General features: G+C 42.8%; 1 protein-coding gene across 6 annotated transcripts in view; it reads right to left on the minus strand.

Annotated features, from left to right (window-relative positions):
- FN1 (fibronectin 1) overlaps positions 1–19,109 on the minus strand; it is a 55,843-nt gene that overhangs the window by 14,996 nt on the left and 21,738 nt on the right. For 4 of the 6 annotated variants that reach the window (XM_040602671.1, XM_040602673.1, XM_040602670.1 and 1 more), the window contains exons 16-32: positions 18,660–18,788; positions 18,466–18,555; positions 17,718–17,912; positions 16,022–16,294; positions 12,548–12,814; positions 10,895–10,989; positions 10,379–10,547; positions 9,988–10,074; positions 9,026–9,217; positions 6,412–6,684; positions 5,179–5,361; positions 4,131–4,220; positions 3,291–3,560; positions 2,794–2,910; positions 2,187–2,351; positions 1,327–1,482; positions 421–534 (exon numbers count right to left, since the gene is read on the minus strand). In XM_040602671.1, coding sequence (XP_040458605.1) covers positions 421–534; positions 1,327–1,482; positions 2,187–2,351; positions 2,794–2,910; positions 3,291–3,560; positions 4,131–4,220; positions 5,179–5,361; positions 6,412–6,684; positions 9,026–9,217; positions 9,988–10,074; positions 10,379–10,547; positions 10,895–10,989; positions 12,548–12,814; positions 16,022–16,294; positions 17,718–17,912; positions 18,466–18,555; positions 18,660–18,788 — 2,865 coding nt within the window. The remainder of the gene's footprint in view (positions 1–420; positions 535–1,326; positions 1,483–2,186; positions 2,352–2,793; positions 2,911–3,290; positions 3,561–4,130; positions 4,221–5,178; positions 5,362–6,411; positions 6,685–9,025; positions 9,218–9,987; positions 10,075–10,378; positions 10,548–10,894; positions 10,990–12,547; positions 12,815–16,021; positions 16,295–17,717; positions 17,913–18,465; positions 18,556–18,659; positions 18,789–19,109) is intronic. The other 2 variants (XM_040602675.1, XM_040602676.1) reach the window with 1 other exon arrangement.

Below are 19,109 nucleotides of genomic sequence, written 5' to 3' on the forward strand. Positions count from 1 at the left end.
CATGTGGTTTCCTTTACTCCCTTGCACAGGGCAAGTGCTCCCAAACCTAGCTGAGTCCCTTAACAGTAATCACCTTTGCCACCTAGCTCCAGAAAGGAGATCTTTGCACAATTTTTTCCACTGATTAGCTGATGGCAATCAAAACCCCAAAAGACTTTGCGGCTTTAGTGAAAGAAAATCAGAAGCACAGCATTTTGAGGGGGTGGGGAATTGCATTTTGCCAGTGTTTGAGGGAGAGGATTGCATTTTTGCCAGCATCTGCAATTTAGGTGCATGGAACTTAACACAGGGCAGACCACCTTGCATTCTCCTGGAGACTAGGCACCTGCCACTTGCTTTCACTGGGAATGTGATACTGCATGGTAGATTCAGGTATCAATAGATAACACTTGTTTTGTTACCGTGAAGTGAAATACGTACTGGTGACAGCTGTCTCAACCAAGGGGAGGCTCTCTCCGTTCTGATTCTGAGCATAGACACTGACCATATACTCAACTGTGGGCTGCAGACCTTCAATAGTGACCTCCGTTTGATCTGACAGGAAAAGAATAACGTTAGTCCATCGGCAGCTGCACAAAGCTGTGGAGAACTGGCCTCTAAGTAGCCTTGAATGAAGGGCCTGTATAAGCTGTATCATGAATATACATCATTAAAATGAGATGAGATTGACATATAAAGTTTGCCTTTTGCTTGCACTATGCTTCTTTGGCAGTGCACGACAAGGCATCTGCAATTTGTACCTGCTTGAAGGCCCCACAGCTGAAAAGGCAGGTTAGCACAGCAGAAAAAATAAAAAGACCAGCTTTCATCATTTTTTGGGATAAGACTGACCATTAACCCCACAAGCATCCCTGAGTGCTAATCTCTGCTGATCCCACAAAACGCACTGTGTTTCCGAGAGCAACCCGAGAGCTGACTTGGCAGGTCTACGGTAACAAGGTCAAGCCTGCAGCGTATGTGACCGAGTCCATGCTATGACCAAGGGTCACGTTATGCGACCTTCAGAAGGATTTCTGAGGAAGTTTTGCTGGATGCTAGAAAATCCAATGGCATTTCTTTGAAATCCAGGTGCCTTTCAGAGACACTGAAGTTGCCAAGAAAAAACCTTTGCAGCAGTGATGTCAAAGAAATCTGAAGCTTTCAGGGGAAAAATCTGCCCTAGCTGCTTCTGGATGAGATCCAACTGAAGTAAGCAGGATGGCAAAAAAAGGTACAAGCAGGACAAAATTTGGCTTCAAGTATGTGCCTACTGCCTAATAGTGTTGATTCCAGTGGTCACATCTTGCGTTATTTACAGATCAGGCAAAGGATGTCATGTACTCTTACCTGCAGGAACATTTTTAGTTTTTGTGGGCCCATGTCCTTTCTTGGGGACAGCTGTCACTCGATATCCTGTGACTGGGGATGTCGAAGGGAGCCATCTGATGCTGATACTGTTGTCCTGGACATCGGTAACCTGCATCTGGGATGGTGTGTCTATTTCTGGGCAACAAAAATAGTTTTTTCTGAGTATGTTTGTATAGGAAACCCTCCCTTCGCTGTTGCCTCCTAGCTGAATTTTGTTCTGCTCTTTGTTTTTTAGGCTGTGCATCTTAGAATAGACAACACATGTTGCTATTTATTTGTCCTTCATGCTAGCCCAGAACAAAAAAAGCTTTAACCATAATATGTGAGTGACTGACCTCATATCAATGTTAGTTGAGGATTTTTATTGTTCTAAAGGCTACTAAGTGCCTTTATCTGCAGATACCGTAGAAGCAGGATTAGGCTATATCCAGGTCCAGATCAGGATCAGAGACAACAGTCCTGGAGTTATAAAGTCAGGTCTCATTGGGATCACATAATATGACAGTGCACCAGAAGCACCAGAGTTCAGCCAACAGTGACCCCGTAATATGAGAGCCCAACAGGATTGCCATTCTGCAATAAGCATTCAGATATTGCTTGTATCCCCATTTGGACTCCACAGGGTCTCCTTCCTCCAAAGGTCCAAGTCCACGATCCCCTTCTGTGTCATGTCATTATCATGGTAGGCCACTATGATACACAGCTCCACTGAAAATGACAGGCTTACAACATAGTCCATAACTTATAAAAGAAACCAGGGATCAGCGATACAAATTTAAGGGGATAAGCCAACACAAAGCTGTAGGGGGTTTTTTTGTTGTTGTTTAAACAGGTCTCACCTGTTTTGTAGGTGACAGTGACTGGCTTGCTACTGGCAGGGCTGTCTCCACGGCCAGTTACAGCATACACAGTGATAGTGTAGTCTACACCAGGTTTGAGGCCAGTGATTCTAGCAGTAGACAGGGTGCCAGGCACGGTAAACTCCTGCACAGGGCTGCTTCCACCTAAGGAGGACAGGGTGGAAAAGAAATGTAATGGCTTTCTCAGTTATACATTTTAAATCATGACAAAAACTGGGACAATCCTATATGCACCAGGCTGAAGACAGGACCCTGTTGATTTCAATGATTGTTGGGTCTAAGTCTTTTTCAAACCAACCCAAGGAAAATAAGGAAATATGTACACAGCACCACCTCTGAAATGACTGGAATGTTCCAGGTGCTCCTACTTTTTGGTACACAAAAAATGATTTGCTGTCCTTTTAAAAAAAAATATGAAAAAACACACCTATATTTGACAATCTTCTCTAAATATACTGCAAGAATCTTAGATACAAGAGTTTTTTGTCTGCTACAGTCAGACTTGCCTTTGCTATTTGCTGTGGCTTTCTAATGGTCTCAGAATAGAGTTTCTGGTCTGTGACTGGTCATAGCAGCTTGCCCTCACCTGTTTCACCATAAGTGATCCGGTAGTATCTGACTGTCACTGCAGGAGCATCCCAGGAAATTATGAGACTGGTTGGGCTGGTGGGGGTGACTTCCAGGTCCCTCGGAACATCAGACACTACAAAACCGGAGAATTGAGAGTTTAAACGCAGTTAATGTACATCAGCTACATATTCCACCTATCATACCGTGCTTCTCTGCTACTCATCTGCCTTAGTTTTAGCCCAAAGCATGCACCTCTACCAGTGATGTATCTGGTTAAAAAACATATGACATTGGACTAGATTTAATGAAAAAGGTTCTGCTGGCCCTAAAGACATCTGACTTAATCTGAAAGTAGCATGGGTCCTCCCACCTTTTTCTAAATCAGGCCCTACCTCAGTATCACATGATACTTCCTCACGAGCAGCATTTCACCAGCTGGTAGGGAAGATTTGGTTCCAGAGGACACCCAAAATCCTTGTGGTATCTTTTAGCCAGTGCTCTCTCAAGGCTTACCTGTTGTTTGTTGGCCAACCAAGGGCATGCTCTCCTCCCTGCCATTGATGGCAATGATGCTGACCACGTACTCAGTTCCCGGAAGCAGGTTGGTAAGGGTGATGGAGTTCCGTGACGGGGGTACACGATCCTCCTTGGGCCTACCAGAACCATGCTCTGGGTGATGCCGGATTTTGTAGCCCGTAATGGTGGCACGAGGAGCAATCCAGTGGACGGTGAAAGAATTAGCAGTTATATCCGAGAAGTCAAGGCCAGTGGGGGAATCAAGACCTGGGTATTTCAAAAAGACAACAGCCTGAGCTCAACCAGGCTGCTGGCCATCATGACCATTGCCATGTTTCATTAAGCTTAGTACCATCACATTGCCAGATCCTCAGCTAAATGCTGTTCAGCCACAGAACTAAACAAACACGTTCGGGTTCAAAGCGAGATAAACAAACAGTGGAATGCAACTGTAGGAAAAGATTGTACAGCACACACAGACAACACAGCATAAAACAATGCGCATGACCAGCAAACTGTTACACGGTTATGAAACAAGACTGGGTGATAGATATGATAGGCTCTGCCTAGGCTTGTGCTCAGGCAGTCACTATTGGTACATTCACACTAGGAGCTCCAACACTCTGTTTAAAACCAACAGAAGTTCTGGCTCTCAGACATAACAAAGTGCAAAATTTTGTAGTACTTCCCAAGGCGTGCATCTTCTTTGCTCTCTGATATCTAGCTGATGACCCATCAACAAGGTGGCAATACACAAGAAAGAGCAACAAGGTCCCATTAATGAATACTTAATGGACAGCATTAATTGAACATGTGTCTCAGGGTGCATGTAAGTACCTGTCTTCTGGATTCCAGACAAAGGTGCACTCTCATGTTGCTCAGAAACACTGTAGACTCTCACCAGATATTCAGTACCAGGGAGCAGATCTGTGGAGTTCAAGTACAGGAGTTTAGACCTATTTGTTTACTAATAGCTACAAGTCACTCAACCTACAAATTTTTAACTGTGTTTCTTAAGGGAGGTAATCAAGTTTTGCTTGACAAAAGATCTCAGCCTCCAGGATAGTCAGATATTTAAATAATTTCTTTTTTTTGTGCATTATAGTTGCTTGCAATGTTTTAGCCTGAAGGAGCATGGTACCCTGTATCATTGCTTCATTAGTTTGTGGAGACTGACTAGAAGCAATTATTTTTCTACAAGGTCCTTTCTAGTTATCTAGTAGTCTAGTTATGCACCAGGCCAAAGTTTTAGCTGTCATAAACTGGAATAACACCAAGGACTTTCAACACAGCTGTTCTAACTCAGATGAGCCCCAGATCTGATCTCTTATTCTGAAAGTGGTTATTGTCTCTCACTCAACCAACCTGATTCTAGGACAGAGAAAAAAACCTTCAAACATAATACAGCTTTTGCACCACCAAAAATTGTCACCTTTTGAAAACGCCCGTGCTTTGTTGCCATGTCCTATAAGGCTCCAAACAGTATTTATTTTCTTGTCTCAAGCATACAAAGCCAAAGGAGGAACGACCTTTTGCCCATTCTGATTCTCTCCTCAAACCTCTGCACTGCAAGTCCTTGACATTTTTGGCAAACCAGGCAAGTAACATGTATTTATCTTAATACCTAACCAGGCTGCAAATCAATGCAATTGGCCCGTAGCCTGATTCATCACTGTCCTTGGGTTGATAGGAAAACCTTTCCTGTAGTTTGGCTTTAACTTGGGTAAAGCAAGTGGCCAAACCCCATTTAGTGTGAGTTTGAGACTACTTTGACATCAGCTTAGTTCAGCTGAGAATTTGGTCAGCTACACTTACAGTAAGCAATTTTTATTATGTTGTGTATAAAAGGCTTCATTTGTTCCATTTATGTAGCCAACCCACTTACTTGTTAAGACCACCATGTTGTCTGAGGGTGAAATTGTCAGCTCTGCAACATCTTCCTCTTTCTTCACAGGCGAGTAGCGCACCAAGAAACTACTCAGCATGATGGAAGTTGGTGCAGTCCAAGTCACTCTCATAGTATCGGGCCCCACGTTAGTGAAGCGGAGATCAGTGGGAGGAGGCACAGCTACATAGCAAAGAACATATATTCCTTAGTTCTCTGATTCATAAAAGTTTATCAAGATGTACGTTCAGGGAATCACCAAAGAAAGTATCTCATGCATAACAGACTACTGTGGCAGACCCATGCAAACAGACTTCTAAACTACATTTGGTTCCACTACAGTTAAGAGCAAAATATGTCTGTACTACTGTCAGGCTCCTTTAACCTCTTGGCAATTCCCAATAGTTTAAATATACCCTCCGGGGCTAATTTGAAAACAAGGTAGCAAGTTTCAGTAACGTGCTTCTTGCAGCTGGATTTCATATTACAGATGCAGAGCCAAGAGAGGTTTAAAGTTGCCATACAGCAGCTTACAGATGGAAAAGTAATCTCATCTAGAATTCATACATGCAGACACAGGAGAGGAGAGGGTATATCACTAATTTCCTACGACTCTACTTCTACTTGTGTCAAAGGATTTACAGCCTCAGGATTTTCAAACACAATAGGATTTCATGCAAGAACCAGCTTTCAGTTCTCCTTCTGCTCATGCACTATAGAGACCCTTGACGGTGTGGCATGGCTGTCAGTGGCATGTACCCAGGGAGTGGCGTTTCATCTGCATCCTTAGGGGCATTGTGGAAAGAGCAGGGCCACCACTGCAACAGACTGCTGGAAGCTCAAACAGCTATTGAGGCTGGAGGGTGTCTGCTGAACTGCTCCACCCTTTGGCACTCTTATTTTGGGGAAATCACAGTTTAAAAGTCTGGTGAATATACAGTTCATGTTTCATGCTCTTTATTCCAACTGGATGCCGGAAATCTGAACAGCAGAAGGTGAATGAGCCTGGCAAGTCTGCAGCCATTCACAGTATTAAAATACCTCAAATTAGAAGACTGAGGAGTGCATATCTGTCCCCAGCTGCCATTTCAAAAAAGTAGCAAGCTGGGTCTGTCTGGCTTCCCCGCAGTGAGCAGCTCGATCCCTCTTTAGACAAAGCCCCATCATCCCGACAGCCAGTGACAGCATGAAACACCGTCCATGTCACGAAACACAGAAGTTTTCAAAATTCACCCGTTTGCTGTGTCAGAGTGGTAGGGGCGCTCTCTCCGCCATTAATGAGTGTGATTACACTGATGCCGTAATCAATGCCCGGCTCCAAGCCTGTGACTGTGTAGTATCCTACTGAGGAGTCCACAAAATCTTCAAATATAGGGACACTTTCTCCTGCCGCAACTACTGTGATGCGGTAACCAATAATGGTGGAGGCATTTAACGGGGTCCACCTCAGGCCGATGCTTGAGTCAGTTATGTCAACAAAGCTTAGGTCAGTGAGTTGGGGCACCTCTAATGAGTTAAAGAGCAAACGGGAAAGGCAAAGACATACAGAGGCAAAAGAAAGACAAGGGAGAAAAAAAGCAGTGTTCATCACTATTAACATTGACAGAACTTCAGAAGCAATTGCGGTGATATGCAAAATTTCTCTTGGGGTTTGGAGGAAAAGGGGTTTTTTTGGTGGTTTGGGTTTTGTGTTTGTTTTTTTGGTTGCTTGGATTGGGTTTTTTTCCCCCCTTTTTTTTATTGTACCCTTCAATGCAGTCTCCATCTTCCTCCCTGGGCAGACAGAAGCCAAAACTCTGATCCCCTGAGACAACGCACTTCCACTTTAGACATACAATTTCCAAAAAGACCTACAAGAGGCACTTGCAACAAATTTACTTTGAGCAATGGTGAGCCATAAAGACCTGTCATTTTCTGATTAAAATAGAAATGGGAAAAACATACCCATTTTTTTTTTTTTCAGGTAGAAAACAAGAGATCTAAGTTTATTAGCATATAAATAAAACAACTCCTCTGAAATAAATCGATTGACCCTCTAAATTTTTGGTTTGCTCGAATGGTAAGTCTATCTTTTATCACTGGGATCATAAAAATCATGAAAATATCCACCCATCTGAGGAGGCTACATCAGACTACACCTTAGCTGGTGAGAGCCATCACAAAATTTCAGGGTAGATCATTCACTAACCAAACTATTTACACTGGACTTGGAAAAAAAATTCTCATATCTGTGTAACTGCTTGAGGACCTGGCCCAGAATTCCTCAAGTTCTACTTACCACTAACTGCTGCAATATTTGTGCCAATAACAGATGATATGGAATAGTGAGTAGTAAAACACTTTCTTGGAAAGATGGCAAATGGTTAAAAATGAACTTTCAATAATAAGAATTCTGTAAGAGTGACAACTCCTCCATATTCATGCCCAGCACATGATGTGGCTAAGAGGCTGACTTGATTTGTTGGCTAAATTGTTCAGTCTCAGAACTGATCCAATGAATAACGATCCTCTTCAATGACCTCGTAGATATTGCCTAAATTTCTGTATGGCAAAGAAGCACAGCTGTGACTGTCCTCCCTCTTGATATTATTCCTATTAGCAAAGCTGTTCTTTTCCTGCATGTTAGGACCAACAGAATTCGTCAGGGAGTGGGGGATGTTAGATGCATCTTTAAAAGACAGTGGCCAAACCCTCAGTTGCTCAAGTCAATAGATCAGTATTGATTTAAGCACAAGATTTGGCTGTGTAACTTCAGCAGGGTGATCCTGAAATCAGTGGGAGCTAATGACTCAGGATCAGACACCAGCATGTGAGTCAAAGATGCAGGACTTGGTATCCATTCTGTTGGATCATTACAAGCTAGTTTCAAAAGGAATTATGGGACAGTAATATCGCAAAAGGCTGGCTTTAATAATAGTAGTTATGTTGTATTTTAACGTCCTTCTAGGAAAAGACTTATTTTACAGAATAGATACAAAAAAATGCCAGTTTTCTGTAAAATCATTGTTTATCCACATGGAATGCACGTACCATATCACCTTTAAAGAGTGTTAAAAGCCAGACATACATTCTTAGCTTTCCCCTACCAGAAGATGGTAAAGGGCTAAAGCTATTACTGCTTTAATTATGCAGTATCACAGTATTAGTTCACCCCCAGGGAGCATACAGCACTTCAGTGAAGCACAGAAATTTTAAAGCAGTGTTATAAGAGCAAGCAAACACAGTAGCTGGCATCATTTCAGGGCTGAGCAGAAACAAAAACAAACAAAGCCCTCACAAAGGAAAATGAAATGAAACCATTTGGGAAGATGCATATTCATTCGCTACTGTGGTTACAAAGGTAGTTCTGCAGTCATCGCAGCATGTAATGTGAGATGGCACGCACCACTCTGTGTCCCAGAAGTGCTACAGTGATGGACCTTTTAATCTTGGCTTTCTTCTCCATTGTGCTGAAGTGATCTTCTGCCACTATTACTGCCAAAATTTCTCCTGTGCTTGCTTCCCACTCAAACCCCTCTTCGCCTATTTCCACCAGCTGTGCTCCAGATGCTGGGGCACTGCCAGGCCAAGTTAAAACTCTGCTGCTCTCCAGCTCAGTGTACTGATACAACAGATCCATCTCTTTACCACCACCCTGCTGAAAGACAAGGCAGGCTTCCCAAGCAAAGAAGTCACGGGTATAAAAACTGCTCTGTCGCTTGGCGGTACATGGCTATTCATCTTCTTAAGACTAAATATAAAGCCTAAGCCCGCTGCCATCAGGCTAACAGGAGCTCTGCAACGCAGAGCTTCCAGGCTCAGCAATTTGACTTTGAGTAGCTAAAACTGCTGCTCAACTTTTTGTTACCTTGTGTGATGGTTTCAGAGATGGGGACACTCTCCTGGTCGTCCTTGACTGAGTAAACACTGACGTTGTATTCCACACCAGGGTTTAGGTTTTCAAAGGTGCAGGTGGTCTGATCTGCACCTACTACTTCTTCCAAGGTAGAGCCCTGCTGCCCATTGGTAGGAGCAGTGGTCACTCGGTACCCACTGATACCTGAAATACAGAGATACCGGTATGCAGTAATCTCACGCTGTATTTATTTACATCACATCTCAGTATAAAGAGCTGAAGCAAACACATTACATTTCACAAGTCATTTTGCCACCCTGAGCCCAGCAGGCAAGAGGTTGCTTTGTCAAGCACCCCGAAATGAGCTTCTCAGGAGCCAGCCATGCCATTTTCACAGCATCATTTCAGCTCCCTTCAAGACCTTACCAAACTGAAAATCTCATGACGTACTGAGAAAGATACATCTACTGACTGAAAGTGGAGTTCTCAAAAGCTTTCAATTCTTATTTTACAGAAGTCAACTGTTCAGCTCCCATCAGCTACTGTGGAAGAACAGTACATCTTGAACACTTTCAGAACTTCCATGCTTACTCTCAATGACATGAACTCATTCCTCACTGCCAGAAATCTTTTTGGTCCATTTTGTTTTCCTTCCCTTGGAGTTTTTTTAAACCACTGGGGATTATTTGAATAAGTCCTTCAAACCCCTAAAACAGCTGAAAAATTTTGGAGTATGAATGTGTTTAAATAGCATTTTAAATGGAATGTAAATCATGAGGAGTCCTATGGCAACCTGTACTTAACTGTGAATTATATCCTTGAATATACCTAGAAATATGTATATTTTTCCTTAAATTACTCAACAGCAAGCTTCCCATCAAACTTTCCTTAATGAACTGCAAGGCACTGCAGAACAAATGTTAGCATTCTGGTACACCAGCAGGCTTGAGCATAGCACGAGTTCACATAGTTACCTGGAGTTGTGCTTCTATCCCAAGAGACTACCAGGATCCCAGTATCAGGATTGGGTTCCAGGCGCAGGTTGGTCGGTGGAGACAATGCTGCAAGTATTCAGACAATGTGTCATTTATAGCACTGAGAATCACGCTAGCTCCCTCAGCATCCCTTCTCCCCACATTATATCCTCACCCTTCAGAATTAGCTAAAAATATTCTCCTGAAGTTGTGACCTTGCATTGCATGAGCTAGTGCTACTGTCACCTACGCATCAAAAAGAAAAACACCTTCCAGATTATGACAGCAGGAAAAGACTAGAACTGACTCCCAGAAGACAGCCATTGATCTGGGAAGCATAGGGAAAGCAAATGGAAGAAGGAATAATTGTGGAAAAGCAAATGTGTCATACGTGTAGTCACTCTCCTGATGATCGGAGTCTCTCTCTCCTGGCCGTCCATGAGGACTGTTAGGCTGTAGGTGTACTCCACTCCAGGGGTCAGGCCAGATATCACGATGCTGCCAGAATCAGAGATGACCTCCCGAGGAGCCTCTCCACCTTGGCTTGGGCGCACACCCAGCTGTAGAGAAGCAGCAAAGTTTGCTTTCCAGTCTCAAACACTATCCCAGCTAACTATCAGCATCCTGACTTATCCAGCATGAGTATTATGGGCCCTTATGCTGAATGCCAACTGTTAATCCTGTAACTTGTGTTGTAGATGTCCCACTGATGAAATCGACCTGGAGCCCAGAGGGCAAGCTTGCGTTGACCCCTGCCCCCTGTAAGCATCCTATCTTTTGCACTTCTTGCCTTTGTGCTACTACCTTCACTGCAGTCCATAGCAAACAGCTTTAATTTGTCCTCCCTATCACAATGAAGAAAAAAAAAAAATAAACCAAAAAAACACAGGACTTCAGTTTCTCCTACCTTGAAACCAATCCTTGGGGCAGGTGTCCAGGTGATGACAATAGAAGTTTCTGTCACCTCTGTGTTAAAAGGAGGAACAGAGCCCACAGGCTGATCTGTGAAATGAATTGACAGAGTTGAAGTCTAGCTGCTGTGATGGCACCAAACAGTTAGAAACCTTGACCTAAAGCAGTCCAAATAGCAAGCGGCACATAAGTGCTGAACTATATTATTTCTGAAAATCCAGTGATTTGGGAGGGATCTGACAGATTACGTCTGTCTGCTGCTGGGCTTGATAGACACAGTATGCAAGTGGTCTAGTCATAACCAGCACTTTTCTTGTTCCTGAGGAAAACAAAAATATTAAACTGGGCCTCATGAGTCCTCTATGCATCAAGCCCCAAGAATTTGGGGAATATTGGTTTTGGCATGATATCTAAAGTGTTCCTCAAAAAACAGCTTTTTTTTCCTTCACCCACCATATGCCATTCAATCAGCAGAACTCTACACACTTGTCTGTCACCCAGTTGTCCCAGCTAGGACTATCTCATCCCTCACTAATATCTTCAACTCTTTTGAAGTCAGCAGAGTGAAAGGGAGCTCAAAGTCAATCTGAGGAATCTGTGGTCTTATTGATATCTGTCAGGAGCATCACACAGAAGCAAAAGCCTTTGTGTACCCCAGAATCAGTCTAAACAACTCCACTAAGTTTAATGTTAACTGACTCATTATTAATGAAGATACTGGTTTATTAATCTATAGTCTTAAATTGGACTGATTTCATTCAGATAAGCCAGAATTTGAAGGCAATATTCACCGATGATATGCAATTATATCCTAACTGAGAAATATTTATAGATAAGGCTGTCAGCAAAAAGCACCTTGCCAATGTCAACAATGTTACACTGATAAAGTTTGAATCCTTATTTTAATTTCACATTGTTCTAAAAGAAACCACATTCTCTTTTGAAAAGAGGATGTGGTTCTGGGCTTGGACGACTTTGAATTTTGTTGAGTTTATACGGTGGCTTCACCATTATTTAAACAGTGAATCTATTTGTTCTTTCTAGAAGTATGTGTGGGTTCTTACAGAACTCCCTTTCCTCCCCAAATCTGTATTTCTTCCAAGCCAGCAGCACAAGTACAGATGACTGAAATGTAAAAAAAAAAAAAAGAAGGATAGATCACAATGTTTGTGTCAGTTCTGTAACTGCATTTGAGCTGCCTTAGATGTTATGGTTGGGCTTGAGAAACGACTGCCTTCAGCTTTATACAAATGACAGACTAGTTATTCCTTGCCTGTTTAAGGGAGCTGTTTGCTTTCCTTGATTTGTCATGCTAAAACCAAACAACTGAAAAGATCAAGTAAAATTAAGTTTCTTTGTCATTCAGCTAAACAAAAGCTGAGGTATCAATAGTAAGTTTTCCCTTTTGTTTTTAACCACCAAAAAAGCTGAAATATATTTTAGTAAAAGCTTTTTGATGCAAATGACTCTCTTTTTCCTGCCAAATAGTTCAGAAAGAAGAACAAGGAATATTTCCCAAGCAGTTCTGCTGGAATGCTAACTTCAAAAGGCTTCTTCTGTAAACCAATTCACAATAGCCACTTTCAGCACAAATTTTGAAGAAGGGCCAGGGCACTAAGGAAGAGGAATATGTGCCTATTATACTTACAAGTTGTGAAGACCCCGGTTTCTCTGGTGCTTTGCAAGTCATCTTTAACTGCCACAAGGTACACTGTGTACTCAGTGCCAGGCTGCAAGTTCCTGAGAAGGTACTTTGTGGCTGAAGGTCCCACATTGTAGGTCCTTGGTTGACCTCCTCTTGTGGGACCTGCAGTCAGACGGTATCCTGTGATTACAGCACGGGGCCGCGTCCACAACACCAATACTGAATGCTCCGTGGTATTCAGAAATCTCAGGTTGGTGGGGGCATCAAGCTCTGGGGAAGAAAGTGCATAACATGCATCAGTGTCCCAGTCGAATCTCTACTTCGCTGCTATTTACAAAGCCCATTAATTACCATTCAAAAAACCACGGGTGCACAATGAAGTTGAGCCTATATTTTTTCCACTTACAGTGCAAGAGCCACAGTCGGGAAGAGAGAACCTAAACGATTCCATGATTCTATAGGACAGCTGGAAACAGAAGTCAAATAACTACATCCACGCCTCAGTGCCATCTAGGAATATGCTGGGCCAGGCAGACCTGTGCATTTCAGGCAGCGCAGATTTGGGTGGCTGCCATACATGCCATCCCATGGGGAAGTCAGGCTAACGGCTGAGGCAAGACAGATGAACCAAACCGCACTCAGGAATTTCCATAGTTTCTCATGAACGCTGAGCATTTTTTAAAAATCAGCTCAGTTTAGACTTGTCAGCATAAGCATAGAAACCTAACTTTAGACCTTTTTCATTGAAAAGATTTATTCTTTTAGATCTTTGCCCAATCCTACTCCCTGCCCTCTCAAAATCCCTTTCCAAAACAAAACACCCCCACTTTGTCATTTTAATGTAAAAATAAATAACAGTGACTTTCTGCAGAAAAACAGTTTCTAGATCTACTTAAAAATAACCACACTGTGGAACTAACTATACAACAATTCTAAGCATGCTCATCTCTCCCATGGGACTCACACAACAGCTCTTATCAGGCTTCCTCCCCTTTTTATCACTGCCCCTGGGAAGCTGCTGAAACTGATAACCTAGAAAACTACATAAACAAGAGGCTGAAGCAACACAGCTTCTTCAGCACTGCACTGGAGTCCAGTGAAGGGTGGAGATGTCGCTACCTTTGGCTCAGAAAAGGAGGCTCAGAGGGGGAAAAATACTAAGTAATTTGCACCGGAGGGTAGCATTGGCAGCAGTGAAGAGTTTGTAGTGTTTACGTGGCATGTTTCCCCACCTTTTCTGGGTCCTAATCATATGTGGAAATTAGAAGCGGTGAGGAGAGGTTCCATCAGTACTATTTTTTGATGGCAAATGTTTTTTTCTCCCCCTGAGTAAATAACATTTTTGTGACAAAAACTAATGTTTTAATCACTCTCCCAGTAATTCAGCAGGAAGCATTTTTTGTCCTTTTTGAGGAGGGAGGGATAAGGAAGCGAGGACTTACCTATTCCACCACTTGCAAAAATGGAGGAGATAGTTCTAAAAGACATAGGATGAGTATGATCCTCCCTTAGTCTCATCTCCAGCCCACAGGCTGAGAGTCAGCTTTATCTCTTCTTGGTACTTAGATCTGTGCTAAGTGTCATTTGACAAGGATTGTATCTTCCTCCAATTTGTAGCCTACAGTCAGTTCCTTTCTGCACAATTTAATTTGCCAGCTCTATTAGGCTTTTATCACTTCCTCTCCCCATACTAAAGGAAAAAGGGGAAGATTAAAAAGCCACACACACACACACACTCAAGAGTTTATTTGTAGACTGCTTTTTAACGGAAGGCCAAAAAGAGAATCACATTTACACCGTGGGAAGAGACTTTTGCTGCAGGGTTTTCCTTGGGAACTCTGAACGATTTCTGTTTCCCAGGACTTTCGATTACAGGATGCAATTTATGTGAATGCTTTCTGAAATGTGGTTTAGGCAAAGCAGTTAAGCGGATGATCATAGCCTATGGAAAATGATTCCAGACATTTGTAACTAGCTCTGTGCTGTCTGAATTAAATGTCTATGTTCTGATGTACACCTTCTGTGTGCAGACTTTCAGAGTAGCTCTACACCTAGCCAAGGCCCCTGAAAACAACCACAAAAAACTGCAGATCTAACTGGGAACTGAGCACTTCTTGTTCTAAATGCTTCCAAGAGAGTTCAGACTCCTAAGTTGCATCCTTGCTTTTGAAAGCCTCACTTGAAAGATTAGGGAGGGTGCTCACACCAAATTAGATACCCATGTCAAAGGACAAACTTAAGAATCCCACTCTCCCTGTGTAGTCAAGAGAGATGGTAAGAGGCAGAGGCACTATTTATGGCTCCTAACTTTATGGATGTTAAGTAAATAGTATTTCTCAAACAGCATGGCTATATTCACAGATGATCCCATTTCCTTTCCTTCCCTCTCATCTCTGGAAGAGTTGGGCTCACATTTACTGAAAAAGTGTCAGAACAGCAGCAGATGTACATAGCTGAATTTTAGTCCTTTGAATAACATGACCGAGTCAAAGAGCACTACAAACATCGAACTATCCTTCCACAGCCTGATAAACAGGATCTGCTCAAATTAACCACAATCCCAGGTTCTGTCTGACCGGCTTCTCTTGGATCAAAAATGGAGATAACCACCCAAACCCACGCTAAACCTCCTCTTCTATCTGAAAGCCTACATCTTGCCCAGACACGGCTCCTCTCTTCTCTGCACTTCTGCAAAGCAAAAAGCAATGCCTGACAGACTGTATGCTTTGCTTGTTGTCTTGCCTCACACTGGTGACATGCTGCACTGCCACTAGATCATTAGCAATCAGTTTCTGAGAGATCCTGCGCTACCCTTCCTGAAAAATACATGCTCCCCATGGCTCTTGTCAACAGTCCTTTGAGGTCACTGCAAACCAGTTCCCCAGGTTTCACTGGGATGACAGTGAAATTCCAGGTGGTGAGACAGCCTGTGGAAAGCCAGGCCTGACCTGGCAAAGCTGAAATGCAGTCCTGTTAATGACAAGGCCTGTTCTTACACGTGCATGCAGAACTCCTACTGCTGACAGCGAGACAAATAGGTATGTAGCTGTCAGAAAGGAGATAGGGATTTTCAGAGCAATCTCAGCAAGGCTCCCAAATCATGCCGAACTCTGCCCTAAGGTATCCTCAAAAAAAAAAAAAAAAAAAAAAAAATCACAGGCTGCGTTCTGTGCTGTAAAAGAACTGCAGGGCCCATCAATTCTCAGTCAGTAATAAAAAAGTTGAATTCCAGCCATACGAAATTGTTTTAAAGTGCCATGAGAGTTAAACTCCCATTGGAAAGCCCTGGAGGAGGATAAATCTGCTGAAGAGATCATTGTTTGACTGAATGAATTCCCAGCCCTGTCATCCTAGTTATGGGATGCCTCCTGGGCTACAACTGTTGCACTTTAAGTGCTCTGTTTATATATTTCTCTAAGCGACAGAGAAATATGCACTTCAAAAGGTTGAAAAAAGCCATGAAGGAAAGACACTTACTGGTGGTTTGCTCTCCAGTCAGAGGTTTGCTCTCCCTGCCTTGGCTCACAGCAAAGATCTTAAAGAGATAGGTTGTTCCTGGGAGCAGGTCAATGACTTCAGCAAAAGAGCTCCTGGTGATAGGCAGTCTCTGGCCATGTTGGCCAGGACGATTGACAGGAATCACTTCCACTCGATAGCCAGTCACTTGGCTCTGCGGTGGGGTCCACATGATGGTGATCTTGATATCAGAAACCTCCACAAACTGCAGATCTTTGGGTGAAGGAACTTCATCTGAAAGCAGAGCGACAGAACAGTGGTATAGAGGGAGTCCTTAGCAATTGGCAGGAGAAGCTATAGGTTTACATGGAAGAAGAAAAAGTTAATTTGGACTGAGCAATGGCTAGCCCAAGAATATTTGCCAAATAAAAAATGTTATCATAACCTTACTGCAAACATGTATACACACATTCCCAGACAATATTCAAGCAGACTACAATTCAGATTGGCACTACATAGTTTTAAGTATTCTAAGCCTTCGGTCATAGAAGGTATCCTGCTGTTACAGAAAGAGAACTGAAAGACCAGGTGTAATATATGCTACAGAACTTCCAAGTACATGCAGAACCAAAAGCTTGGGGTGGGGGAATAAAATACTCCAGGCACCGGAAATAGGAAACTCCTTTTAAAATTAAAAGAGAGGGTTTTCAAAACCAATGGCATGTTCTGAATGTCTATAATTAACTTCAAATCCATCTTTCACAATTAAACAAGTACAGGGGCTGATCTGGCCTTACTGTAGTCAATAATAAGATCCAGTTCCCTCTGTGTTGGTCCACAGTACTGCACCCTTGAATTCCTACGTTCAAATTAAGTTTCTTCAGATTAGGACTGATACTGCCCTAAGGTTAACCAATGCACATTTTTTGGAAGATACAGATGCCAAACCATAAAACAACTTGAGCTGAGTTCATTCCTGGTAAATCCCATTTGCAAACATGTGCTTGCAACTTGCAGGACCATCAGATTCCACTGCTACCACATCAGATCCCAATTCTTTCACTATCCTTTCTTTTGGTTTGGCTATTCAGCCCAATTGGATACTTGAATAACCTAAAACCAGTAGTTTTTTAAATTATAGGTGCCTCAAGTTTAGATCATATGGTGTTACTTTGGCACATCAGTCAGTGCTGAGCAATCTCCCATCCCCACTGACTGCAGTGGAAAATAATGGTTAGGACTGCAAGGGAGAGGGAGAAGAGTCAGGTGAACAACTTGGATTTGTGTTGTGGCGTCTGAGTACATAACCTTAAACATCTGCAGGCCAAGTACTGAGGCAAAAATGATATAGCAGGCTCTTAAGATCTCTTAGCAGAACCCCCTTAAGACAAGTTAGGAAACTCTGATCTCTCTTTTCCATAGACACAATGCAAGACCAACTTTTTGAACTGCCTGCAATCTGATCCATAGGAATTACAGCCCTATTAATACAGAGTGGTGGCCTGACTGTGTCAGTTCACAAGTGACCATAACTTTACTACAGAACTTCAATACCAGTGACATTTACAATTAAAAACCACAACAATTGTGACAAAAACTAGAATTGTGTCCATTCAAGGATTCATTTAGCTAAAACAATGTGAGCCTGCATTGTCATTTAGCTCTATGTACTAACAGAAAACTCAGTGACTGATAATGAGAACATGCTGACCATTACCTGTGCGTGGGACACCTGTGGTTTCCTGTTGGATGAAGACAGGAGTGCTCTCCTGATTTTCTTCCACTGCATAAATGCTGATGTTGTACTGAACACCTGGCATCAAGTCACTGAGCGTTACAGAGGTTGCAGTGTCAGGCAAGTTGAGCTCTGTGCTGCTGCCTTCCACAGAGGGTGTGTAGATAATTCTGTAGCCTAAAGGAAGAGAAAGTATATATAGTTCTCTGCCACAATCAGTAAGCCAGCACAAGGAATACCAGAAATAAGAATTAAACTGATCTCCCTACTGAGGTTTCATAAAAATAGTCCTGAACTTCAGCAGGACTTGTGGCTTGCCTGTGCTCATGTCCCATCCCATCTATAGAGCACACACTCACAATGCCCTACAAAGCATTATCTGACCTGGATTAGAATATTTCTGAGTTTTGACATGTGGATTTAGGTCTATACAGGTCTTATGCTTGTTATGGGATGGTCTGGATGACAGATACAAAGAGAAGGTCATAGGACTTGTTTTTATTTAACACGAATCCAGAAGGAATTGTTTTGTGTCCAGCCTCCTGAATTGCTTGGTTCAGACAGCAAAACCAAGCAAATGCAAAACAGCCCATGTGCCTCCCAGCTGGTCTCTCAGACTGGGCAGAATTATAGGCTAGCCCTCTGTCCCAGAGTTGTACGTCATTGCTTTTTTACCTAGATTTCAGGTTCTACCAACAGTGCAAAATAGGTGCACTCCCATTAGACTTACCTGTGATTGGAGCCTGTGGTCTGCTCCAGCTAATGACAATTGATGTGTCATCTACACTTTCCACGGTGTGATCGGGAGGCGCATCAGGAGCTGTTTAAGGAAATAAACAGAGGAGGACAGCAAGCATGAGAGTAAGAGGTAAAAATTCATTGAACAAACAATAAGAACAGCTTGCAAAGTGCACCCACACATACCTGTAGTCTGTGAAGTAGACAGGATCAAATTCTGCTCTCCCTCTTCAGAGATCTGATAGACATTAACAATATACTTGCGACCAGGAAGCAAGTCAGGGATGTTGACAGAAGTGGCTGTACTTGGCAGATCTAAGGAAGGCAGGAAAGAAAAAATTGCCTTAGCAATTCTACCTTTTTGCTTTCTCTTCAACTGAAGTAATTGAGACCTCTGTTCTAATTTGAACCAAATCACGGTCTTCCTGCAATGAAACAGCAATTGTTCTGCACTGTGTCTTTAGTCCACATCAGAAAAGTTGTGTGGCGAGTTGGAACAGGTCCCCACACTGGGCAAGCAGACAACACCTCGGACAGCAACACTTGATGTGTGTGATATGGCAGGGCAAGCCGAGCAGCAGACCCCTGCACACTGCTGGCATCTAGCCATTTCAGCTAACCAAGTACTTATTTCAT

This window comes from Falco naumanni, chromosome 8, assembly GCF_017639655.2.
Source record: "Falco naumanni isolate bFalNau1 chromosome 8, bFalNau1.pat, whole genome shotgun sequence".
Lineage (NCBI taxonomy): Eukaryota > Metazoa > Chordata > Aves > Falconiformes > Falconidae > Falco > Falco naumanni.